A 26,349-nucleotide genomic window follows, 5' to 3' on the forward strand; every position below is an offset into this window, starting at 1 on the left:
GCTGTTCTCCAGAAGCCAGATTTATTCACACACAATTAGACAGGGCTGCCATCAGGGATGTAATTGTGGAAATATAAACCATGTTAAGGAACATCACAGGAGAAAAGAATTGGTTCTGTAATCCCTTAGACTTATCTGAGATGAACCTCAACAGCTTTTTCCAGTGAAGTCTGTATATACAAATCTTCCCTTGCCTTTCTTTGCCCACCTGGTACTGAACACTTGAGGTATTGAATCGCCACATCCCCCTAAAGCCTGCTCATTGCTTGAACCATTTCTCCCCCCTCCCCCCATCGCCTGGCACTCTCACTTCCAGGGGATAGGAATCATCCACTGTTGTCTGTTTCAGCAGATGGACGCTAGTATCAGAGGGACGCTAAGTCAATGTTGGTTGTTGGCTGGCCAAATAAACAGATTCCATTTTGCCCTTGTCTAGACGTGGGTTAAGAAAGTGCCCTAAAAATTCTATATAAATATTTTTTTAATGTTCTGTCTCCATGAATCATCTGGCTTAATTAGACGGGTCACCTTCTGTCCATTTTTTAATTGACTGAGAGAACTAATATCTGACAAATATACTGACCCAGAAAGAAACTTCTGGGAAAAAAAAAACTCATACTTACTGGACAGCAGCTCCAGCAAGCCACAAAGTGCATTTTCCTGTTTCTTAATTGATGCAGTCATTCTTCAGACTTAGAGACATCTTAAAATCTTCTCATTTATTAAAATCTTTGGAGACTTCATGCTTTTTAAGCTTTTAGCATAATGTGAGCCATCTTTAATAATGAGAGTTTCATGGGAAAATCTGTGTACAGCTTCTCCAGAGATATTTCCCGAGGAGAATTTGAGAAAATTAAGGGTGCACATGTGTGTATGGCAGGGGAGCCCTATTTTCTTGGCTCCTAAAATGATCCCTGTAAAGCATAAATCAAGCCATGCCATACCCCTTCTCTGAATTGTACAATGACTTCTCAGAGAAAGAAAGCACATCTGAATAACTCTCTCGTTTCAGCCCATTCCATAATCTGCCCTAATTTCTGTCTCACATTGTGGCCAGGCAGTCCTGGCACTTCACCATGCATTCCTGCCTCAGGGCCTTTGCAGTAGCTCTTCCTGGCAGAATAGCCCTTGTTCAGTTGTTTACAGAACTCTCTTGCTTCGCTCAGGTTTCCATTCAGCCCGCCCCAAATGCTACCTCTTGAGAAAGGCTTTTCCTGTTCACCCTATTTACACGTTTATGCTGTTCCCTGTACCTAACACTTGCTGTACATTACTTCTTAGCAAATTTCACCATCTGGCATCATGTATGAAACTACATTCTTTGGCTGTTACCCTTCCCTTCTGATTATGAGCCTTACAAGGACTGGGGCTTGGTCCATACCCTTGTGCTTGGTACACAGTGGTATTCAATAAGTGTTCATTGAATGAGTAAGTGAAAGGACTAGTGTTGTCCAGAGGGATGACGTAAAAACAAGATTGAAGCTTTGTGGTGGTGTTCACGATACTATGGACAGAAGTAGCTTGATTTTATAGACAATATACAGAATCTCACATAGATCTGAGATCTACTATTTTAAGCAAATGACTTTGGATGGGTCTAAGGGTTCCATTTCCTCTGACCAAATGAATGAGACCAAAGTTGATATGATCAAAGGAGATAAAGAAAATGGCATTTTCATACATCTTAGGGTTTTGATGTAATTGCTGCTATCTCTCTGGGCCAATATGCAAATACTTCAAAAGCAAAATCAGCAATTCAAATTAAAATATACCACTTTCAGAGCTGGAAAAACCCTCCTAAATAGATGATGAACTTCCAGTCATTCTGAAAAGGAACACTTAAATGTAATTTTATAAAAATGAGTTGAAAGGCTGTTATAAACCAACAAAATATAATATTTGTATGTATATGTGCATTCAAATGTAGTTAAAAACGTTGCTTTATTATCTCTTAAATTTTAGTCTTCATAAAATTAGCTAGGAATCTCATATTGGTTCTTTCTCTGAGGAATAAGTAGATATGGCTAAGCTCAGCTGGTTACAAATTTAGTTTTATAATATCCCTAAGCCATCTTTTAGATATAATATTTGCAAGTCATTTTGTATGAATGAAAAGAAAACCAATAATAGTCCACTTTAAATTAGTTGTTTTCCAATAAGAAAGCTCTTGCTCTTCTGTTAAATTTCTAAGAGATTTATTTAAGGTAAAAATATTTTAGATATTCATATTTATCACTTATTGACCCACACTGTTCTACCTGAGGGCTTATTTTATTATGTTACCTTTGTTCATTTCGTGTTTTAGTCAAGATTAGTGCCATGTTATTGAGATGGTCCATGTATAGTGAAGCTACTAAAATACACAAGTTGAAGCCAGGGAACAATGTGTGTGTGCCTGCTTTCTTGAGGAAAGTGGAGGGTGATTTTGTTAAAACAGTTTCTGTATGTATCATACATGAAAAATCCATGCTGTATGCCCCTGTAGAAGGAATCTTGGTTTTCCAGGGCAGGAGGTTTGTCATATACACTGCCTCAAGACCAAGAGGGCTGTTCTACATCTTCAACCTTCTTTCCTGTCTGTTCTGTGCACTATGTGCATTGAATAACAACTCAGAGAAGTGCAAGGGCCTATTCTACAGGAGTAGCACTGATTCATTACCCTGGATTTGTCCCTAATCCTCAGCCAGGGCCAACCTCAGATGTTACCTCCTCGTAGCAGCTTCTCCAACCTATTATTCTGGAACTATGTATTTTTCTAAGATTTATTTATTTACTTGAAAGGCAGAGTCACAGAGAGAGTGAGAAAGAAATAGAAAGAAAGAGATCTTCCATCTACTGTTTCACTACCTAAGTGGCTACAATGGCTGGGGATGGACCAGGCCAAAGCCAGGAGCCTAAAACTCCACCCGGGGTTCACAGGTGGCCCTCTGAGTGTATGCTTTGTTCCCTGAGGTACCATGTCTGATGCTAATCATGTCTCTGGTGGTTTTCTCTATGCTGTGAGCTTCTCAGAGCAATCTTTGTACCTTGCAGGTTTAGCACAAAGCCTGGCCTGTGGTGGGTGCTGTGTGGATGCCTTCAGAATAAGTCAATGAATGCAGGCACCACCCACTATCCACCTCCCTGGGGGAGCCTGGAAGTGTGCAGGGCCTGCCAAAAGTGGGTTGGGATGATGCTGGCTTTGCTGTGGACTGCTGGAGGTGTAGGCTGCACACACTGTGTCTAATGGATTTTGAACACTGTCCAGAGTTTTAAGCATCTGTTTTCCCAGCAGTAGTTCCATTCTCAGACTCCATTTTGCTATTATTTTCACTTCCACAATGGAGTTTTAAGTGTACAGGAGCTAATCACCTTCCCATTCCTTCCTCTTCCCAATGAATGCTAATATCGATTTTTTTTAAGTCCTGCTTGCCCTGAGCTTTATGCATCGTTATATCCTAACCCCTTTTCTAAACTGCAGTTTTTTAAAAAAAAAACATGTTTTTGAGTTTTACTTTATTTATTTGAGAGGTAGAGTTACAGACAGTGAGAGGGAGAGACAGAGAAAAGGTCTTCCATCTGTTGGTTTGCTTCCCAAATGGCCGCAATGGCCAGGGCTGCCAGATGCAAAGCCAGGTGCTTCCTGGTCTTCCACGTGGTTGCAGATGCTCAAGCACTTGGGCCATCTTCTACTGCTTTCACAGGCCACAGCAGAGAGCTGGATTGGAAGTGGAGTAGCTGGGACTAGCACTGGTGCCCATATGGGATGCCAGGCATCACAGGCAAAGGTTTAACCTACTGCGCCACAGCGCCAGCCCCCACCCCCTTTTCTAAACTATTCTTTTCCTCCAAGTGTCCTGAGCAATTTGATCCACACCTGATCCTCAAAGGAATATATGAGTGTGTGCATGCGTGCGTGCGTGTGTGTGGGTGTGTGCACGTGCATGTGTTGAAGGAAAGTATGAGAAAAGAAGGTTTAGAAAGTTAGAAGGAGGTTTTGGAACATTTTGGAAGTTAGGGAGACTTAAAAAGGAGCATGAGTTTCATGGCCTCTGAAAATGTCTTTGACATTCTTTTCTAGGTTGACTTTGGATTTGCTAAAAAAATTGGATCTGGACAGAAGACATGGACGTTCTGTGGGACTCCAGAGTATGTGGCTCCTGAGGTCATTCTTAACAAAGGGCATGACTTCAGTGTGGACTTTTGGTCACTGGGAATCCTCGTGTATGAGCTACTAACGGGCAAGTAAGTAGCCTCCAGTTTGGGTTAGCTGTTCTTTAGAGAAGTGTGAAAATAACTTAATAATGAGAACCAATTTATTATGTAAAAGATGATCATTTTGGAAATGTTTTTGATGCCTTTCCTCTTTCTATTGCTTCAAATGCAGGGAGCTTGCCAGTTTGTATTATGGAGCAAGTATTCAAGATGGTTAAGGAAAGCAGAATTGCTAGTGTTTCCCAAAATGGCAAGGTCCTTGTTATAGATAACACATTAAATATGCGAAGGCTTCGACAACTGAGCATAATAGTAAGAGGAGGAGTAAAAATTATAGGCTATGTTATTGTTTCTTCTTTTTTGTAATTGAGAAAAATAGCAGTCCTGTTTCAGTTAAATTTATTAATCATAAAACTAAATTTAGCCTCAGATTTCCATTTTCCCATCATCATTAACCAGAAATGCTAAGAGAAAGCCACATTGCTGGATTTAAATTTTAATCTCCTTGTCAACTCCTTTCTAGAAGTGATAATGAACAGAGACAAGACACAGCAGGGGTTTAGCGGTGAAAATTGAATTGTCACTCCCAAAGAGACTAAAAGACTATTACCAGGATACCTGATACTTAACACACATTCACACATATACACACACACACATACACACCCAACACACATCTAAGCTGTTTGTAATGTAAGAGGACTTCAAAAGGTTCATGATAAAATGGAATTTAAAAGCAAGTTTATTTTGATGTGAAAAAATTGGAATACATGTCTAGTTGTTTATAACAGTCATTTCTCACAATTTTTTGGAAAACCCTTCCGTATGGACTCACGCTTGTGAAGCATTCTACAGTTTCAAAGCACTTACATTTGTATTATGTAGGTTAGTTTCCACAAACTTGGGTGGAAGGTAAGGCAGGAAATATTACTGCTATTATGTTATTATTTAAATTTTATAGTTTAGGAAACCAGCTGAGAAGACTACCTGCCTTAAGACAGTAATTTTTTCTGACTCTGACTGTGACCCTCTTTCTGTTACACATACACACACACACGTGTGTGTGTGTGTGTGTGTGTGTGTGTGTATGATATTGTGCGTGGACACTCAGGCTTCAGATCAATTTGCTTTCTGGTTTTCTATCTCCATTTTTCATTAGCTGATTCAGTGATCCACGTTACCCTTTATAACCAGATATTCTCAGTCCTAATTTCAGAGACGCTTCACACATGGAATGGTTTAAGAAACACTGGAGTGAGTTCATTGATGGGGATATCAGTCTGAGCACACCCTTGGCAGAAAAGCAGCTTACGGGATGTTCTTGAGCTTTGACACTACCAAGTGCCGTGTTAGCTCACCTGTGACTGCATTGTACATCTTTGTCCACATGTATTGAGTGAATAGATCTGAAAGATCACTTTATATTATCTGTACTAATTTTCAAGCATTCATTGCTAAGATTCTAAAGGAAAGAAGAAAACATTTTCTGATAGTCATCCAGACTATCACAAAGACTTCTCTTTTAAGCGTTTGTTTCTCATCTTTGGGAAACTAGTCAGTTGCATTTCTAAGAGACATGTAGGGAACTGCAGAACACTCATCTCAGTCTTCACCAGCTAGGATGAATTGTAACAAGGAAAAGAGAGTTAAAGTAAGGAAATAAGGAAGTGGGGTGGGGGACCTAACAATTTGGAATTGACCAGATGGCCTTGAGCTGTCATAAAAAAGTTGGGACATTCCTTTTGCAAACATTTCCATGGAAGGGCAAGGTAAAAGTTAATTTTAAGTGCCCCGAACTCTAGAATATCAGGAGGAAAATGGAAATGAAAAAGCAAGTAAAGAACAAACCAATCCAAACAGTGTAGTTGGAAACACATATGTTGGAAATATCATAGCAATGTTCTTTGTTTTTGGTCTCATTTTCTTTACGAGGGAAACATGGAGTATTAAATAGTCGGCGTGCTGACTTTGCTTATTGGCAAGGGTGGGAACTCTCAGTGTCAAAAAAAAAAAAAGTGTCAAAAGGACTCAAGCATGACTGAGATACAGCAGAGGGGTTCATGAAAGTTATCCTTAATTTTCAAAAAGCAAATGATAGCAAAGGTATGAAAGTGTTTTTCAAGGCAAAATATACGCATGAAAACGTTACCCAACTTCAGTGGTCAATTTTCAGTCCCATAGCGATATTTTCCTTCAAATACCTCTTTCCCTTGACTGCCAGGACCTCCCTGTCTCTCCTTTTCCCACATGGCGGCTCCTTCTTTGTCTCTGTAGCTGGATTCTCTCAACTTCCTGAGCACTCAACATGGAGCCACTGCAGGCACTGGCCTCTTCGGTATTCGCTTGCTCCTTGGATGTTAACGTCAAGTTCCATGGCCATAAATACCATCTGATGGTCCCCACATTACAGCTCCATTCCCATTCCCGACAGCTTCCCTGAAACCATCTGCCTGCTTAGCCTCTCCATGTGGATGTTCAAAACATAACCCTTGATTCCTTTTCCTGTAACCTGGTTATCACCTCACCCCCGCCCACTCTTTTGGTAATGATAGCTCCAGCCTCTAGGCACCCGGCCAAAACCTGTCTCCCATTCACTATGTCAACCCCATTCACAAATCCCTTTAGCTTTACTGTCTGTCTCAGATCTGGCTGCTATAACAAAGTGCATTTACTTCTCATTTGGAGGCTGGAAGTCTCAGATCAGGGTGCCAAACTGCTCAGGTTCTGGTGAGGGCCCTCTTCTGTGCTATAGAATACCAGCCTCTCCTCTGATCCCTACATGGTGGAAAGATAGCCAGTCAGCTCCCTGGCCTGTCGTAGGGAGACACTAACACCATTCATGAGGCCCTCACCCTCATGACCAAGTTACCTCCCATAAGCCCTGCCTCTGAATACCGTTGCTTTGGGTTAGAGTGTGACCATATGAATTTGGGAGACACAGCTTTCTGACCATTGCCTGTTCTGGAGAGATCCTTTGTCTATCCATGGCCCACCACCTACGGCACCACTGTTTTAGTCCAGGCTCTTAGGCCTTCTTTCCATCCTCATCTCCATCATCCCAGTTCATTCTCCACAAATTATGAAGATTACTCTGGCTGCTGTGAATTAGACCAACACTCATAGAATCCCGGATTCTTACCATAGGCTACCAGATCTGTATGATGTTGCCCTTGACCCTTGTGTTCCTCTGCTGCTTAGTGCAGTGACCACACTGCCCATCTTACTGCTCCACTTCTGGGACATGGCCTTTGTACTTCCTGTGCTGGAGCCCTCTGCCCACAGATTACTGTGTGGCTCAGCCACTCTCTGTTTCCACCAACACCTCTGCTCCATTTTCAATATTCATGAGAAAGGCATTTTCTTTTCACTCTGTTTAAAAAAAAAAATCACACTTTTGGTTACTCTCTGTTCCCTCTTTTATTTTTCTTTTCAGTGCTCATCACTACCTAAGAAATTCTGCATGAATTTCAATTTTTTTGCACTGAACTAAAGTTACCTTTCAATTCCATTTTTCCACAAACTGTTTGAAGTACCCTCCTTATGTGTGTGGCATTGGTTAAGTGATGCGAAATTTGTGAATTGACTTTTGGCATACATTCACGTTTTTTAAAACTACTAAGGAAAGAGAGAGACTGAAAGGAAAGAAGGAAATAATGGAGGTAGGGCGGAAAGAAGGAAGAAGCAAGGTAGCTCCCAGTGTGTCTCCGACTCTGACCTGAACGTGTCTTATTTTGAATGTTCTCTAGCCCACCCTTTTCTGGGATTGACCAAATGATGACCTACAATCTGATTCTCAAAGGAATTGAAAAAATGGATTTTCCTAGAAAGATAACCAGACGACCTGAGGATTTGATCCGGAGGCTTTGCAGGTGAGAATGATGACAAGTAACCTCTTGTCTTGGAGACACCACAAAGGCTTCCAGTTTCTGTTTCCATATGGTTTTAAATTCTGTGTTTACTTTTGGTACATTTCTCCGTAGCTGAATTATATTAGACAGTCAGGATCTATTTTGCTATCTGAGATAGGAGTTTGAGTTTGTCTCATGTTATAGAACCACAGTATCTAATAGTTTTAAGAGATCTACATTTTATAGGTTACCTTTGGGAATCATCTTCATCTGCCATAGAGCAAAACAGAACCACAAACCTTAGTTTAAAAACTGGGTGATTAATTTATAGTTTTACTATCTCAAGACAAAATCAGTGATGATGATAAAATATTATATATCCTCTTTCCATCTTCATTTTAAAAAGAATATTCCTCTTTTAAATTACCCCCAGATTTCTACTTACTATTAAAAATCATTTATCAAGGAATAGGACACTTCTAGATTTTTTTTTGTCTAAACCTCATTTTGCTGATATTTTTGTGCATTTGAACTTTTGAAAAAGCATTATAAAGTTGGCTAATAGGAATTTCTGCATGCTTCTTAGATTCCAGCTTAGATGTTAATGATTCGCTAAAGCTTTCCCAGGTTTTCTCAGCTGGATTGGCAAGATAGCACCCTCCTGTGCTTCTGTTAGGAATATATAACTCTAATTCACTTGTGCTCCCATTTCCCACTCCCCATAAGGAAGAGACCCTGTTGTTTTAATCTCTCTATATTCAGATACCTGGACTACAGCAGAAATTTTATGAATGTTGTTGAATAAATTAATTAATGAGCCAAATTTAAATGTTAATGTATAATTCACTCAAGTATAATTATTAAAACTAGCTTTAAAAATTATTGTTTTAGGCAAAACCCAACAGAAAGACTGGGAAATCTGAAGAATGGAATCAATGACATTAAGAAACACAGGTACATAGTTACTTGTTCTTTGCCTATAAAAATAGAGAAACTTATAGCATTATTTTGGATACTTAACAGCTTCTCTCAGTAAACCAGAAGGGTTCCTATGGAGACTTATTTTCCCCCTTTTTGGTGCCTTTTTCTGTTTTACTAGAAGTAGTTACAGTAATTTATCTCAAAGTGATTTCTGTAATGCTAGAAATCAATGAGTAAAGTTACTAAACAAGTTACAAAATCATATCTTGAGGTCATTGCAATCTAGTTTTGTATCCACTGCTATCTTTATTACTAGCTTTATTACTAGATTCTGTTGATGAATTAAGTTCTAATGGGCATTTAATTTGTAAATAAAGGAGGATTAGTCATTGGTGTCAATATTCAAGATAATGGGTCAGCTAAAACCATTGTTAAATAGTACAGGTTGTCTCAGACTTAAGATGGTTCAACTTAGTAATTAATGTGAAAATGAAGCACATTCGGAAGATGCCACACTTTGAATTTTGCATGTAGATCTTTTCCCAAGCTGGTGATATGAAGTATAATACTTCCACTTTCATGGTGCTGGACTGCAGTAGCAGCCAGAGCTCCCACACAGCCCAAAGTTCACAAAGGGAGTTGAAAGACCGATGCTCTAGTGTGTTGTATTGCTCAGCTGTGATGTTAGGTAGCTTAGGTGGAGTCAATGCACCTTCAATTTAGAATATTTTCAACTTATGATGGGCTTACCAGGACATGACCCATTGTAAGTTGATGAGCATGCATTTTGTATTTCAATTTTAATTAATGTTATATATTCATTTTAAATCTAATTTTCCAAAGTGTGAAGCCTCATTTTTTTATTTTACTTTTTGAAATAAAGTACGCGGATTGCACAGAACCTTAAGTAATGCCCTATCCTCATGCAGCAATCTAGCATGTGCCTTTCTAGTTTTGTACGTTTCTGAACTGGCCTTCTGAAACAATGATAATTCCGTAGCACATATTCTCTGATTTTATTAAGTATCACATGTGGCATATTGTGGGGAGCAACTCGGACTAGACTAAGTTACTGGAATTAAGACTTATTCTATGCATCTGCTCTCCCACAATATGGCGCTGGGAGAGGAGTAAACAACTTCTACACAGCTGCCTCCAGTTCGACCAATAACCTGCAGGAGCTGATCCTGCTCCTGATTGGAGGAGAGCAGCGTACTCGGCGTGTGGGTAGCAGAGTTGGGATTGGTGGAAGAGGACTATAAAGGAGGAGAGAGACAACATGCACCAGGAACATCTAAGGGGAACATCCGGATAACATCTGAGCAGCCCCTGAGAGAGCCGGCCGGCGGTGTGCTGCTCCCCTGCGGAAGTGGGGAAAATGGCAGGGGAACTGCCCCTCCACGGAGGTGGAGGGGTTGCCAGCCAACCCGGGAAGGACCATCAGCAAACCCGGGAAGGGCTGAGCAAATGAAAGAACAGCGCAGGGTCCTGTGTTGTTCCTCCGCGAATGGGGGAGCGACAGCATATCAAGCCTTCAAGATTTTTTTTAATCAGTGTCTAGCTAAATCCTGCAGTCATCAAAACATTTTCATTTTGTGTAGGATTTGTGAATATAAAAATGCCACTTTTTTTTTTTTTTTTGACAGGCAGAGTTAGACAATGAAAGAGAGAGACAGAGAGAAAGATCTTCCTTCCATTGGTTCACCCGCCAAATGGCCGCTAAGGCCAGCGTGCTGCGCCGATCTGAAGCCAGGAGCCAGGTGCCTCCTCCCAGTCTCCCATGCGGGTGCAGGGCCCAAGCACTTGGGCCATCCTCCACTGCACTCCTGGGCCACAGCAGAGAGCTAGACTGGAAGAGGGGCAACCGGGACAGATTCCGGCACCCCAACAGGGACTAGAACCCGGAGTGCCAGCACCGCAGGTGGAGGATTAGCCTATTGAGCCGCAGTGCCGGCCAAAAATGCCACTTCTAAGAGTACAATGTGTACTACAAGAAATAAGCTTGGTAGCTTCAACATTGAAAACCTTTGGATGTACATTGGATTACATTTGGATGTACATTTGGATTACATTGATGTAATCCCTTTTAGAAATAAAAATCTCTCTCGACGTTTCATCCCCAGATAGATATTTTCACGGAAGAATCAGGAGGGCATCAGCCCAGTGGGCGCATAGAGGAGAGGTGTGGCTGCTGTACAGAATCATTATTCATTTTCCTCAGTAGCTGTGGCTGGGCATCAGCTTCCAGCGCTGCTGTGCATAGACAGGAACTTACTTGAAATACAACTGTGTATTTCACATTGTAAATTCATTGGAATTCTGCCTTCAGGGTGTGTCAGGAAGAAGAAGTGGAGGAGGGAAATTAGGAGGAGGGGAAGGAGCAGAGACACATGGTGGATTTCTTAGACATGTGTCGCTCCCCCTCTTCGTGGAGGAACGACACAGGACCCTGCGCTGTTCTTTCTGTCTGCTCGGCCCTCCCCGGGTTTGCTGCTGGTTCTTCCCGGGTTGGCTACTATCCCTTCCACCTCCGTGGAAGGGCAGTTCCCCCTGGCCGCATTCCCCACTTCCGCAGGGGAGCGGCACACCGCCGGCCGGCTCTCTGGGGGGCTGCACGGGTTCCCTTAGATGTTCCCCATAGATGTTCCCTGGTGCATGCCGTCTCTCTCCTCCTTTATAGTCCTCCTCCGCCAATCCCAACTCGGCTGAGTACGCTGCTCTCCAATCAGGAGCAAGTCCTACAGTTAATTGGTTGAACTGGAGGCAGCTGTGCGGAAGCTGTTTACTTCTCTCCCAGCGCCATATTGTGGGAGAGCAGATGCATAGAATAAGTCCTAATTCGAGTAACTTAGTCTAGTCCGGATTGCTCCCCACAGATCCCCCTTTCTTTTTATTTTTTGGCGTTGATACGCGCCTGTCTTCGGTGTCCCACGGCACACACTCTGCTCTACTTGCTAGCGTTGCCACAGGCTCTTACAAGTCCTATCAATCAGGAAAACCGAATCCGGGTCCTCTCTTCGCCATTGTGAGGAGGTTTTTAGGCGCTGATGCGTGCCTGTGTTCGGTGCCCTGCAGCGCATGCTCTACTCTGCTAGAACTGCCTGCAGGTGTTTACAAAACCTATCAGGCAAACCGAATCCAAGCCTTCTCATTGCCGTATTGTGGGGGAGACTTATTAGTGTTGGTTCGTGCCTATCTTCGGTGACCTGCAGCTCATACTCTGGTCGAGCTTTGCTGGCGCTTACCGCCTTAAATCAGGCAGACCGAATCCAAGCTTAATATTGTTGTATTGTGGGGAAGCCTTACTGATGTTAATTCGTGCCTGTCTTCGGTGACCTGCGGCGCATAAGCTGCTAGCTGCCCGCAGGTGCTCATCGCCTCACTTGATTAGGCAGACCGAATCCAAGCCTTCTAATTGGCATGTTGAGGGGAGGCCTTATTTTTCTCTATTTCTCTATCTCCGGGCATTCCTACCTCTCCCATTTCACTTCTATCTTCCAGCATTCCCATTTCTCTTTTACTTCACTTCCAAACTTCTGTTTCTCTTATCCCTGCGGCTTTCCGGCACCTCGCCCCGCCGGCGGGTTCCCGGCTCTGCGCCGCTTCAGCCTGCGCGCCTCTCTGCGCGGCTTCCCGGCTTTGCGCGGTCCGCGGTCTCCACGCTTAACCCTTTCGCGTCTGAACCACGGCCTACGCCAGCGTTCCCTATCTATTCACGCCCCGTGCTCTCTCTGCACGCGGCGGCTTCCGCGAGTAACACAGCGTAGCTTGCGTCTCCGCCACTAGGATTCAATCTAAGTTCCCCGGGCTAGCCTGGCGAATTCAACCCAGCGTACGTCTCCGCCCCACGATTTGGCTTCCCGTCCTTTGCTCCCCGGGCTAATCAGACGGATCCCAATCTGGCTTACGTCTCAGCTTCTGGTTTCAACTTTTCGCCCCCTATTCCCGGGCTAACTTGAGAACCCCAAAGTGGCTTTCGTCTCCGCCTTGGCCTGCCCCCCGCGGCTTCAATTTCCCTAACATTTTTCTCTACCCGGTATGTTTCCCCAAGCTTTCCTCCAACGATATTCCTCCCTCATTTCTCCTGGCCTCTCCCCACAGTCCGCGTCCGAGTCTGTTTGTTCTAGCTTTCACTTTCGCTTTCGACCTTAAAGATTTCTCCCAGCTTCCCCCCGTAGTCCGTATCCGAGTCTATGCCTAGGCTTTCAACAGCTTCTTCCGGCACCCTTTTCGGCCGGCTTTTCCCTAGGCTGTTTGCTAGTCTCTCTCTCCGGTAATTTCCCAGTTCTTCCCGTTTCTTCCCTCCTAAGTTTGCTATCCGTTCTAAGTTTCCTATCCGAGCTAGGTTTCCTATCCGAGTCACGGCACCATTATGTCGCTCCCCCTCTTCGTGGAGGAACGACACAGGACCCTGCGCTGTTCTTTCTGTCTGCTCGGCCCTCCCCGGGTTTGCTGCTGGTTCTTCCCGGGTTGGCTACTATCCCTTCCACCTCCGTGGAAGGGCAGTTCCCCCTGGCCGCATTCCCCACTTCCGCAGGGGAGCGGCACACCGCCGGCCGGCTCTCTGGGGGGCTGCACGGGTTCCCTTAGATGTTCCCCATAGATGTTCCCTGGTGCATGCCGTCTCTCTCCTCCTTTATAGTCCTCCTCCGCCAATCCCAACTCGGCTGAGTACGCTGCTCTCCAATCAGGAGCAAGTCCTACAGTTAATTGGTTGAACTGGAGGCAGCTGTGCGGAAGCTGTTTACTTCTCTCCCAGCGCCATATTGTGGGAGAGCAGATGCATAGAATAAGTCCTAATTCGAGTAACTTAGTCTAGTCCGGATTGCTCCCCACAGACATGCACATCTCCTAGTATTTTAGTGTTCATTGTTGTCATCCTTTTGATTGCCCCCAGTCATAAAGTTCATTACTGTGTTGGATTCCAGTTTATCCTCTTCCTGCATGACTTGCTGTTGTCACCATCATTTTTCTCACTATCAAATGACACATAGACACACCATTCATTCTGTAGACAGAAGGCTCCCATCAATGCAAGTTGCTCTTTCAGTGGATTTCCCACGTCCCTCATTAAAGAAGAGTTATGTTTTACTTTAGGGTAATTGGGAAACAGAAGTGATAGCCGTGCTAACAGGCTGCAGCTTCGTCCTTTACTTCTTATTTACCCAAGGCTCATTTAAATGTAGCTGTCAAATTGTGACCCACACGCAAATGGATGCTAAAAGATTTTCTCACCTCTGCATGGTCAGAAAGGAATTTTAATTTCTTTCTCTGTAGGGATTGGTTTGCTTGTTGTTAGTACTGGCAGGATTGTCTCAGTCCTGAGTCCTTGTGGAGCCTGGGTGCAGGAGTCCAGGGGAGAGTTAATGAAGGTGCACACGTCTACACAGTGGCTTATGCTGAGCGCGAAGAGTTCCAGCCCATTATTTCACTCTATTTTCATGGTGCTTATGAAGCTATAAAGGGAGGAGTCGAGGATTTCAGAACAATAGACCTTTTTCTGCCTCCAAATAGAAGTGTTTTTAAGAAGCCTTCAAGGTTTATAGCCTTTTTTTTTTTTTTTCAGGCAGAGTGGACAGGGAGAGAGAGAGGGGGACAGAGAGAAAGGTCTTCCTTTGCCATTGGTTCACCCTCCAATGGCCGCCACGGCCGGCGCGCTGCAGCCAGTGCACCACGCTGATCCAAAGGCAGGAGCCAGGTGCTTCTCCTGGTCTTCCATGGGGTGCAGGACCCAAGCACTTGGGCCATCCTCCACTGCACTCCCTGGCCACAGCAGAGAGCTGGCCTGGAAGAGGGGCAACCGGGACAGAATCCAGCGCCCTGACGGGGACTAGAACCCGGTGTGCCGGTGCCGTAAGGCAGAGGTTTAGCCTAGTGAGCCGCAGTGCCGGCTTATAGCTTTTCAAGTCAGTATAGTTTTGGAGTTAAAAAGAAATTCTTTTTAAAGTTTCCATCACATTTTCCTACTCTAAAGTAACACTTTTTTTTCCCCTTAGAGGGCTGTTTACCTCATTTTGTATTTAACAACAATCCAATGTGGCATATTATAGGGGTTTATCCATTCTGTGTTAAATCATATTTCCTAAAAATAATTATGGAGTTCCTCTCCCTCCTGTTTACAAACTAGCTTACAGTGAAGTCCAATTGTTAGAGTCTCCTGACTCTTGTTTCAAAAGGGAATGACTGTGCTTGCAGGGTCTGGTTCAATCTTTCCTGAGAGGAAGAGGAATAACTTGTTTCCAGTATTTTAATATCATCTAAAATATTTTTGATCTCTGAAATGGCTTTCAAGGATAGCCTCTATAAGACTTCCACAAACAAAGGAATAATTTCTGCACCATTACTACTAATATTTCTCTGGTGACTACTTTTCACACACAAGTGAATGCTGGCTCACAGTTGCTGAACATGCGCTTAGTGTCCAAGGCCAAGTGTCAAGTGAATGGCCACTCATGTTAAGTAATTACTGCCATGGGTCAATGTCTAACAAGTACTCTGCAAAAAAATGCACAGGCCCTGTGATTCAGTAGAAGGTTACAGTAATCGTTTTTAATCATTTGTGGAGTACCTTCTGTGTAGACATCATTGAGAGACACGTTAAAAAGAACTGTTGTTGTATTTAGTGGGGAAAAAAAAAAAAAACGAACTGTGCATCTAGAAGCTGCTACAAATGCAGCCTTGGTTTGTTGCAGATGTGATGGGTGTGTAGGGAGGGGACTTCTGTGGTTTCACAGCAAGGGCAGAGGAGGGAGGTAAAGCAGCTGGACTTCTGTCTGGCACTCACTCCTTGACTGAGGTTCTGGTACCTTCCACTAAAATGGCACTTGGCATAAAGAATGGCATCTAGAAAGAAATGTGTCAGAGAGTGCGCTCTCTGTTTTTAGTTTTTTGCCACTGCTAAGCTTAGACTTAGAATAGGAAATCCTGCGAAAGATTGAACTAAAAGCAACTCCGGAGGTGAGAAGAGAGAGAAAGGGAGAAGAGTGTAAATTCCCACATGACTGACAGAGGAATGTCCCAGCCTCCTAAAAGCTTCCCTGCCTTCCCACACACAACCCTTCACCTCCCTGCGCCATCCCAGACCCGGTGCTCATTCTCCATATAGCAGTCAGAATCATCTCTTTAAGACTAGAACATTCTAATGGCTTCTCATCACACATTAGTCATTCAACAAACACTGCCAGAGTCCCTGTCCTGAGAGAAGCACTGCCCCAAATTTTAAAGGCATTGAAAGATAGAAAAGAGACAAACATTCCTGCCTTCATGGAGGCTGCAGTCTAGTGGGAAAGGGAAAAACTAAGATAGCTAAGTAATATATCAGACAGTGGGAAGTGCCAAGGAGAAACGTGGAAGTGGTAGGGGCTGAAGAAGTGTGTGTGTGTGAAGGAAGAGGGGTTGCGATTTTAGGTTTGATGGCCAAAAAAGACCTCGCAGAAAAGGCAACCTTAGATGAAAGACCTGTGTGTGTTGAAGGTCGGAGCCATGTGGAAATCCAGGAAGGGAACAAATCTAGTCCTTAAAGGGGCGGGGGGGGGGGGGATTTCTGGTTTGTTGAAAGAATGGTGAGGAGATAAATGAGGAAGGGAGACAGAGAAAGACAAGGAAGACGGTGGGAAGATGATGTGAGGGTGGTGATGGGAAGAGTGGGTCGGTAACGCGTGGGAGGTGAAAATAAAGGCATGGCAAAGACTTGGCCTCTTGCACTGAGTCACATGGATGATCCTGGGGAGTTTTGTGGGAACTGGTTGCATTTTAAATGATAACCCTTGCTGCTCAGTTTTTGCCCAAGGACAAAGCAAAAGGCTGTCTTTATTCTAGCAGAATGAAAATTTTGTGGATTGGTTAGATCGTGAATACAGATACATTTTGAAGGTAGTACTAAAAGGATTTGCCTGAGGAGTGAGGGAGGATGTGAGAGAAAGAATAACTCCATTACCTTGGGTTTAAGCAACTGGAAGGTTGAAGCAAGTTTGCTGGACAAAATTTGGAGCTCTAATTTGGACCTAACATATGCTAGCTGCCTATTGCACATGCAGGCGGGAGATGATGAACAGGAGTTACAGATGTTAGCCTGGAAATCAGTGAGGAGGTCTTGGTTGGAAATAGACCTTTAGGAGGAATAAATACAGAGATTCTATTTAAAAACATAAGACCGAATGAGACTACCTAGAGAGTGGAAGTAGTTGGAAAGAGAAGAGACCCAAGGAGTGAGCCTTGGAGTGCACCAACTTCATGAGGAAAGAGCAGTGGCAAATGAGGAAAGAACCCAAGAAGGGAGGAAGAAAACCTGGACAACAATGGGCTTCGAAAGCCAAAGAGAGTGTTTCAGAAAGTGAGAACGATGAACTGCAGGAAATGCTAAAAGATCAAATAAGGTGACAGGGGAAGTGAGGTGGTTCCGTGGAGTGGAGGATATGAAACCTGATTGTGTAATTGCTCAGGAGAAAGTCAGTATATCAGGTGATTAGACAGCTCCAGGAGTTCTCTAGTGGGCAGGAATGAGAGTCCTAGGGGAACTCAGGTCAAGGGAGGGTGTTTTGTTGTTGGAAGAAGTAAAGCATTTCTGTGTGGCTGGGGTTGATCCAGCAGGCAGGGCATTGAAAATTCAGGAATGAGAACTATAGGAGTATGTTTTTGCAAAGAGAAGAGGTATTGGAATCAAGTATACAGTATAAGGATTGATCTTCAGTAGAAGCAAAGGCAATTAATTCATCATATAGAGAGAAGGTCACTCACGGATGTGGGTAGGTGGGCAGAGATGCTGGTGGGAGATTGTGGAGATTTGCTTTTTGCTTCAGTTGTCTCAAAGAAATAGGAGGTCAGATCATCTCTTGGGGCTGAGTATTGGAAGGAAGTTCTAAGTTTGGGGAGGGGGAGGCAGAGAGTGAATTAGCCCAAGGAAGTATGATGGGAAAACTAGAGTTAGTACTGAGCTGCATTAAATACTCACTTGAGGACAGTGGGCATGGAGTTAATGTGACAGCCAGCCAGGATGGCTGTGTGTTTCCCTCTGGTCACTCAGAGCTGCACTGTTGCAGGCAGGGAGCCTGCCGCGGAATTCCTTGACAGATTACCTGACATTCTAATACGTTATCAAGTAAGTCATCTCCTCTGTACTTGTCTCATTTCCCAGGTGGTTAAATGGCTTTAATTGGGAGGGATTGAAAGCGCGGAATCTTCCATCACCCTTACGAAGAGAGGTATGGTATTTAATATTTTACTCTCTTGATTTGGGGGGTGGAGATTAGTTGTTGTGAGCACGTTTTAGGAGTGTATGTGCGCATACACATGCATGTAAGTGGTATATTTAGGTGGCTTGTAACAGCTTTTAAAAATCTCTTTGAAAAAGATTTATTTATTTATTTGAAAGGCAGAGTTACAGAGAGGCAGAAGCAGAGAGAGAGAGAGAGAGAGAGAGAGAGAGAGGGAGAGTTCCATCTGCTGATTCGTTCATTCCCCAAATGGCCTCAATAGCTGGAGCTGGGCCAATCTGACGTCAGGAGCCAGGAGCTTCCTCTGGGTCTCCCATGTGGTTGCAGGGGCCCAAGGACTTGGGCCATCTTCCCAGAGAGCTGGATTGGAAGTGGAGCAGCTGGAACTTGAACTGGCACCCGTAGGAGATGCCAGCACCACAGGCGAGGTGACTTTACCTGCTACGCCACAGCACCAGCCCCAGTAGTTTTTCCTTAATTAAGAGAAACTGTCAGGAATTATAATTGCAGCGGCTAAGTAGTATTGCCTATTTGATGGGTATTAGCTCACTTCTCAGGAACCTATTACATGCCCGTGCCACCAAAGTCACAAAATAGTCAACGTTGCTCAACTTGAAAGATAGCTCTAGAAATAAAATGTGAACCACATATAAGGGTACTCAAAAATTTTGTGGGAAACAATGGGATTAAAAGTTAACTTTATGCTGGTGCAAAAAAAATATTTAAATCCAGGCTTGCTTTCTTTTACAATATGTGTTTTCCAGAACATTTTGAAGACCCTCCTTCCTACATATTTTTTTTAAAGATTTATTTATTTAGGCCGGCACCATGGCTCACTTGGCTAATGCTCCGCCTGTGGCACCGGCACTCCGGGTTCTAGTCCTAGTTGGGGTGCTGGTTCTGTCTCGGTTGTTCCTCTTCCAGTCCAGCTCTCTGCTGTGGCCCGGGACTTGAGGATCAGTGAGGTTGCTTCAGCCAGAGGTGTGTCTTCTCACACTTTGTCTCTCAGACAGAGGGCCTCCGTGTGCCCTCCACCAGGAGTGTTCTCACTGCAATCCACCTTATGATGCTACAGGCCCAGAGAGCATGTCTGGGAAATAACAGGTGCAGAATTGCTTCTAAAAGTCTGAGGTCCCATGCCGGCAACGCGGCTCACTAGGCTAATCCTCTGCCTGCGGTGCTGGCACCGCGGGTTCTAGTCCCAGTTGGGGTGCCAGATTCTGTCCTGGTTGCTCCTCTTCCAGTCCAGCTCTCTGCTGTGGCCCGGGAGTGCAGTGGAGGATGGCCCAAGTACTTGGGCCCTGAACCCGCATGGGAGACCAGGAGGAAGCACCTGGCTCCTGGCTTCAGATCAGTGCAGCGCGCCGGCCATAGCGGCCATTTTGGGGGGTGAACCAACAGAAGGAAGACCTTTCTCTCTGTCTCTCTGTCTCTGTCTCTCACTGTCTAACTCTGCCTGTCCAAAAAAAATTATTTATTTATTTGAAAGTCAGAATTAGGGAGAAACACAGAGAGAGAGAGAGAGAGAGAGAGACATCCTTCATCCTCTGGTTTTACCCCTAAGATGGCTGCGATGGCCGGGGCTGGATATCAAGCTCAAGTCAGGAGCCAGGAACTTCATTTGGGTCTCCCAGGTGGGTGGCAGGGGCCCAAACACTTGGGCCGTCTTCTGTGGCTTTTCCCGGGCCATTAGCAGTGAACCAGATGGGAAGTGAAGCATCTGGGAGATGATCCTGCACCCATATGTGATGCTGGTGTCCCAGGCAGCGACTTGACACACTGTACACAATGCCTGCCCTCTCCTACATAATTTTAAAATTTTCCACTAGCCACATTTTTTAAAAGATAAAAGTAAGTAAATTGGATTCATTTAAATAATTGATCATAATGTTTACAAAATATTATCATTTCAATATATAATCAATATAAAATATTGATAAATTGCATTTAATTTTTCATATTAAATTTCCAAATCCCAATGAATTTAACTGTTAGAGCACATCAGTTTGGGTGAGACACATTTCTTTTTTTTAAAGATATTTTTATTTACTTGAGAGGCAGAGTTAGAGAGAAAGAGAGGGAGAGACAAAGGTCTTTCATCTGCTGGTTCACTCCCCAAATGGCTGCAACAGCTGGAGCTGGGCCAATTGAAGCCAGGAGCCAGGAGCTTCTTCCAGGTCTCCCACATGGGTGCAGGGGCCCAAGGGCTTGGACCATCTTCCACTGCTTTCCCAGGCCATAGGAAAGCTGGATTGGAAGTGGAACAGCTGGGACTCGAACCGGCGCCCATATGGGATGCCGGCACTGCAGGCGGTGGTTTTACCCACTATGCTACAACGCTGGCCCCAAGTGCTCAGTCACCATGTGTTGCTGACGGCTGCCTTATTGGACAGGGAACTTCTAGAGAAGGCAGAACATCAACTAACTTGGGGGGAAAGATGAGGGATGAGTCAGGAATGAAGTCAATATCCCCCCACGTTATGCTGGTCTTCCTTCCTTCCTTCCTTTCTTCCTTCCTCCCTCCCCCCCCTCCCTCCCTCCCTCCCTCCCTTCCTCTCTCTTTCATTTCTCTCTTTCACTCTTTTGTTTTAAAATTTATTTGTTTTATGTGAAAGGCAGTTACAGAGAGAAAGGGGAGAGACAGAGACAGTGAGAGGTCTTCCATCTGCTGGTTCAGTCCCCAGATGGCCGCAATGGCCAGGGTTGGGCCAGCCCAAAGCCAAAGATTATCAGGGACCTAGATCAGAATTGGAGCAGCCGGGATAAGAACTGGCATCTTTATGGGATGTCAGCGGTCCAGGCAGTAGCCTCACTTGCCATGCCGGAACATCGACCCCTGCTGGTGTTCTTTCTAATAGACTTGTGAAAACCTGTGTCTCCTCGTGAACATGTGTACATTTACATCCGAGGGTTTGTTTGAATCAAAGCTTAAATAGCTGTAAAGAATTTAATTTCCAGTATTTTATAAATATTAACATTTTAAAATATCACTATTACGTCATTCCTCAGATATATTTACTATATAACCCAAGTACTGTTGAGATTTGATACCAATCAGCCATTTAAAAACATATAAATATAACATCACTCATTTTTCTCCTTATATTTCTATTCCATTTTCCCCTAAAATTTCATTCTAATGTCAAATGCTTGTTTGGTTGATAGTCTTTCTTAGTCACTCTGTAATACCTTTAAATTTTAGTTTAATGTTTTTAATTTTACAAATATTTCATTTGGACTTAGTTATAACTACATTTATAATTATTTTTAGAGCATGCAGTGTCAATATATATTATTTATAAATGTATCTATAAAAATTTGTAATTTATATATTATAAATTATAGATATATCTATAAATTAAATATAAACATAAAATATATAAATAATATATGATACTTCATATATATTAAATTAAATGGAAAAATTAAATTAAAAGGTAAGTTTGTTTTTTGGTGTAAAAAGATTGAAATCTGTGTATAACTTTTTCATAAAGTATTTCCCACAAACTTTTTGAAGACCCCTTGTATAAGCAAGAAAGAAGAGTTTTATTATAACTATGTCATTTTGAGCTCCATTTGAATGGTCTTTCCCCTCACTGCCCCAAAACATTAGTATCTATTATAATTATTATTTTTACTGCTCTTGTTTGCACATATTTTTTGCTGAAGTTTTTGTTTCTTTGGTTTCTTCTGGGATGTCCTTCTCTTCTGTGCACTTTCTCTGGTTTAGGATAAGTGTTCCATTTCAGTAGGAATCGTGGCAGTGGGTCGGGGGAGATCCTGTATGGCTTAATCCAACACCAGCTCCATGACTGCAGCAGTACACTGTGGGTGTTTTGTTCACCTGTATGCATTCAGTGATCAAAGAATCTACTTCTAACTTTCAAATTCAACAGTACTGTCTGAATTTTTAAGAATGTGCAGCAAAAACTTCGCACTGTTATGGGCCACCAACCCTGTATCTAGCCCCCCTGTCTGGCCTGGGTACACCGGCCAACTCCGTCATTGTAACAATAGAGTGGCACATACTGCTTCTTTAATGTGACATCTGGAAGATTCCTTAGCGGCTTTTCCTAGATGCATTTTCTTCATGTCCTGTTCAAGTCTCATGGGTGTTCTTACAGTGAACATGAAGTTTCAGACCTCTTGATTTGCATTTTATGGGGTTTTCTGGGTAAAATGAGTAGCAGCCATTTTCACAGGTCACCTCAGGCCACTTACAGCAAGAGGAAGCCAGAAATAGAATTTATTTCTAACACTCTTTCAGCAGGTGATACAATTAGGTACTACCTAAGTTTGGTTGAAGATAAAGAATCAGAAACTACCTGATTTGCCAAACCATTGAATCCTAGAGTCATTTCATGTTTTCATTGGGGTCATTAACACTTTGAATTGTCCCTTTGTTTCGCATTCTGGATCCTTACATAGATCAATTGGCCATAAGAAAATTCAAGAAACTTTTATAAAGAAGAAAAAGAATTCTGGTAAATTTTGATTTTTTTTTAATATTTGCTTTTCAAATATTTTAGAATTTGAGAAAAATTAGATTTGATTTTCGTCACTTTTTCTTTAGGAAATAACTCCTCATGCTAAGTAGCTCCTTTCATATGGAATCCAGTGATCAAATCCTTTAGTTCTAAAAGGGAGATCTCATAAGGCAGAGATGGTATTTCAGGGTGCTAGTTGTTTTTCTTTTCCTTGTGTGTAACTTACAAGTGGTTGCAGTGTGAAATCAGTATTCAGTCACAAATGCAATACTACCTATGAGAGCATGCGGAGTCTACGTTATCCTCACCTTTGTTTTAATCCTTTCTGTGTTAGCTCAGTGGACCTATCGATCACAGCTACTTTGACAAGTATCCCCCTGAAAAGGGAGTGCCTCCAGATGAACTTTCAGGCTGGGATAAAGACTTCTGATGGAAGAAGAGATGATTACGGCCTAGACACTACAGAAGAAGACTCGAAGGACCAGTAATCCAACACTGATTATTTTCTCTTCAGAGTATTTATAATATCTTTTGGAAGACCGTTACAGAAAAGAAATCCCTGCGCAGGAGATTGAGAAGAGTGGTAGGGATGTGGGTCTGTCCTATCATGTCTCGTTTAGATGCTGTGAATTTTCATGTATTTCATTCTCTGCCTTTTTCCAAAGATTGAAGGCTATTCCATTCACCTTTCCACAGTCAGACCTATTTTTGCTTAAGTATAGTCTTCTCTATAATCGATCGCCTCTTCCCAGTCACACTCTTCTTTCTGTCCTGATTAAGACTTTAAAGTGATCTTGCCTTTGAACAGCCAAGTCATGCAAGTAGGAAGAACGCGAGTGCAATCTGGAAGATTTCTCTGCTTCAGCACTATGGCATCTTGAAAAGGTGGTCTCCAGAAATCATGGTTTTCAGTGGATGTCCTTGACTTCCACCTGCATTCAACCTAGGAAAATGTTAATTCGCTTCTGATACCAGTCTGAGAAAAGGCAAATTTGAGTGTTAGTCAGTAGTATCTCTTCCTAAATAAAAGAGCCAATTAATCCAATCATATAAATATATATTCATTTGGGGAAGTTAGAAAAAATAACCAAAGCAAAAACTCTTTTTCTTTTTCCTGTGATGAGCTGTGATATTTCAGAGGCTTCAAAAATCTTGTTAAAGGTGGTTGTAATGTGTGATTAAATCTTGAGACTTTGGAAAGGTTTTATCAAATATATTGAAATGTTTTCCCAATCAGAGTGAAAAATAGCCTGGAAAAAAATTGTAAATGGCTACCTTGCCATTATATGTAGGAGAGAATGAATTCTAATAGGTATAGTTGCTGACTCCTTGAAACTCGGAGATATTTTTGCCAGTTCTGTGATTACTGCTATTAATAAACCAAAAGAAGTATAGAACAACCATAGTTAATTTTTAATGAAAATCTCCCTGGCAAATGTTGATGCACTGTGATTACAGCCGAGTGAACAGCTCTTTTTAAAGACGTTTGAGTCATAGATGTGTTTGTGAGTTTAGACTGTTAAGGCAGGCTAGCCACCGAGACGTGATGGGATTTTAGCATCTGCCCTCCTCCTTGCAATCTTCAGATAACCCACAGGAGGGTCTCAGGAGCGCTGGACCCCAGTCCTTGAGAACTTGACTAGGAAAGTGCAGACTATCTGCTGACTATGACTGCTCCCTTACCTCCTTTCGCAAAGGGTGGAAGCAGAACTTTCTCGATCTTTTTAATTAGCAGAGGGAAAATAGCATTTAGGGTCAGGCCTTCCTCACGCTTCTGGCGATAATTTCCTCAGATAATGGTCTTTGTGCAAAGCAGCCTCTGCTCAGTTCCCACCTATGATTGTGTCACGCAGAGAAAGTCAGCTAAATGTGTCCTGTAAGTGAGATAAGGGAGACCCAAACCAAGAAGGTACATCATTCACAAGTTGAATTTTTACATTTAGAATCTGTCTGCTGAACCAAAGAGCTTTTGTTTCCTGGTGTAGTATTTTTAAAGATTAAGTATTGTACATAGAAGAACCATTTTTAATAGAATTAACCTGCTTCAAGAATTTAGAAATCTTAGAAGATTTTTTTAAAGATTTTTATTTGCATTTGGTTTGTACTGTATGTTTTTCCATGTATATATTTTAAGATTACCAAAAGGTAGGAAATATATGTATTGGACGGACATTAGAACTGTACAGTTATAATAGCAATGATATTCTCAAGGGAGATCAGTAGTCAAAATTTAAAAAAAAACCTTCCTATACAGAAATAAAAACCAATTTAAGATACTGCAGGTTTATTCTACCTATCATTGGCCGTATCAACATGAGATCCTCACACAGGATTTTTTTTTTTTTTTGTGCTTCCTTTTGAGTACTTTATAAAGATATGTAAATGAGAGATTAAACCATCATAAAATCCTAACTCCACTATTTCCTAGCTGGGTGACCTTGGGAAATGTCCTGTCCTTTTTTGAGTGCCAGCTTTCTTACTTGTAGAAGAATACATAACAAAGTAATATCTATTTTAGAGACTTGTATTGAGGATTATATTTGCCTGGTATCTGCAAAATAATTAATGCTGCACAGATGAGAGCTACAGTTACTGTATTCATTAAAATTAAAGGGGCCTTAATAAGCATTCAGTTCTTAAAACTTTATGTAATACTGTTATCTGTATGCAGAATTGTACCAATTAAATCCAGTGTTTGTCATTCTTTTTTCTTTTACGTAAGTAAAAAGTGTTGATCAAACTTCAGTGTATAAGATGAAGGGTTCATTCTCACCAAAATGAAGTGCTTCCTTAGATTAACTTAAATTTTAATTATTATGAATTAAGAAGATACACACACACTAGAAAACATAGAATTTATCCCTATATGTACAACTCTATCGTATTCCTAATCATTAAATCATTCTTAATCTCTCTTTTCTGGGGAATATAGCTAATTTTTCATTCTTGAGCTTTTTTCTTTATTGTCTTTCTTGATTGTCATTTCTTAATCATCTCCAAATATTAGAAGGAGCGGAATGTGGTAGTAAAAGAGAAGAGATGTAGCATCAAGTAAGATCTGAGTTTGAATTCCAGCTCTGCCTAGATTCCCTTGACCTTGAACAGTAAATCACTTCTTTAGTCATCTGTAACTTAAAGACTTGAAACTTTGGGCTACAATATTATTACTAGTAGGTTATTGATAATAATTTGGAAATAAATATCTACATCTATTTCACTGGACATAATGGTAAATCCTTGTTCTTTGTTGCCAAACATTATACTAGAAGTATTTATGTGCATGATCTCATTCATACAATATTCAAAAATAATTATAAACATGTTGTCTATTGACTGCACTAAAAGTGAAGTATTGGCATCAAGTATATATTTCATTCACAATTTGGCTGGGATTGTGTTACATGACCTTGAAACAGTTTACTTCAGAGCTTAGTCACTGAAAATAACCATTTTGTTATTTTCATAGACTCTGTGGTCAAAGAATTTTGAAAACACATAGCAAGGAGCTACAGCATCAGGTGGGAAAACTTACAGACTGAGAAATGGTTCAATGGCTGGTGGCTGGAATTATTTGCCATCTTATTCACTGACATATCTCATACCTGGGCTAAATATACTCAGAGACCAGGTGGAACTGAACCTGGATCCCTACGCATGTCTTCTCCATGACTTGCATTCCCCATCTCA

General features: G+C 42.3%; 1 protein-coding gene across 3 annotated transcripts in view; it reads left to right on the top strand.

Annotated features, from left to right (window-relative positions):
* Window positions 1-25,884, top strand: part of PRKG2 (protein kinase cGMP-dependent 2) — a 134,502-nt gene extending 108,618 nt beyond the window's left edge. For 2 of the 3 annotated variants that reach the window (XM_070047976.1, XM_002717087.5), the window contains 5 exons: window positions 4,061-4,224; window positions 7,941-8,063; window positions 8,934-8,996; window positions 18,097-18,163; window positions 22,997-25,884. In XM_070047976.1, the coding sequence (XP_069904077.1) occupies window positions 4,061-4,224; window positions 7,941-8,063; window positions 8,934-8,996; window positions 18,097-18,163; window positions 22,997-23,092 (513 nt within the window). In that variant the 3' untranslated portion in view covers window positions 23,093-25,884. The remainder of the gene's footprint in view (window positions 1-4,060; window positions 4,225-7,940; window positions 8,064-8,933; window positions 8,997-18,096; window positions 18,164-22,996) is intronic. The other variant, XM_017347475.3, reaches the window with a different exon arrangement.
* The last annotated feature ends 465 nt before the right edge of the window (window positions 25,885-26,349 follow it).

Source organism: Oryctolagus cuniculus, chromosome 8 (genome assembly GCF_964237555.1).
Source record: "Oryctolagus cuniculus chromosome 8, mOryCun1.1, whole genome shotgun sequence".
Taxonomy (NCBI): Eukaryota; Metazoa; Chordata; class Mammalia; order Lagomorpha; family Leporidae; genus Oryctolagus; species Oryctolagus cuniculus.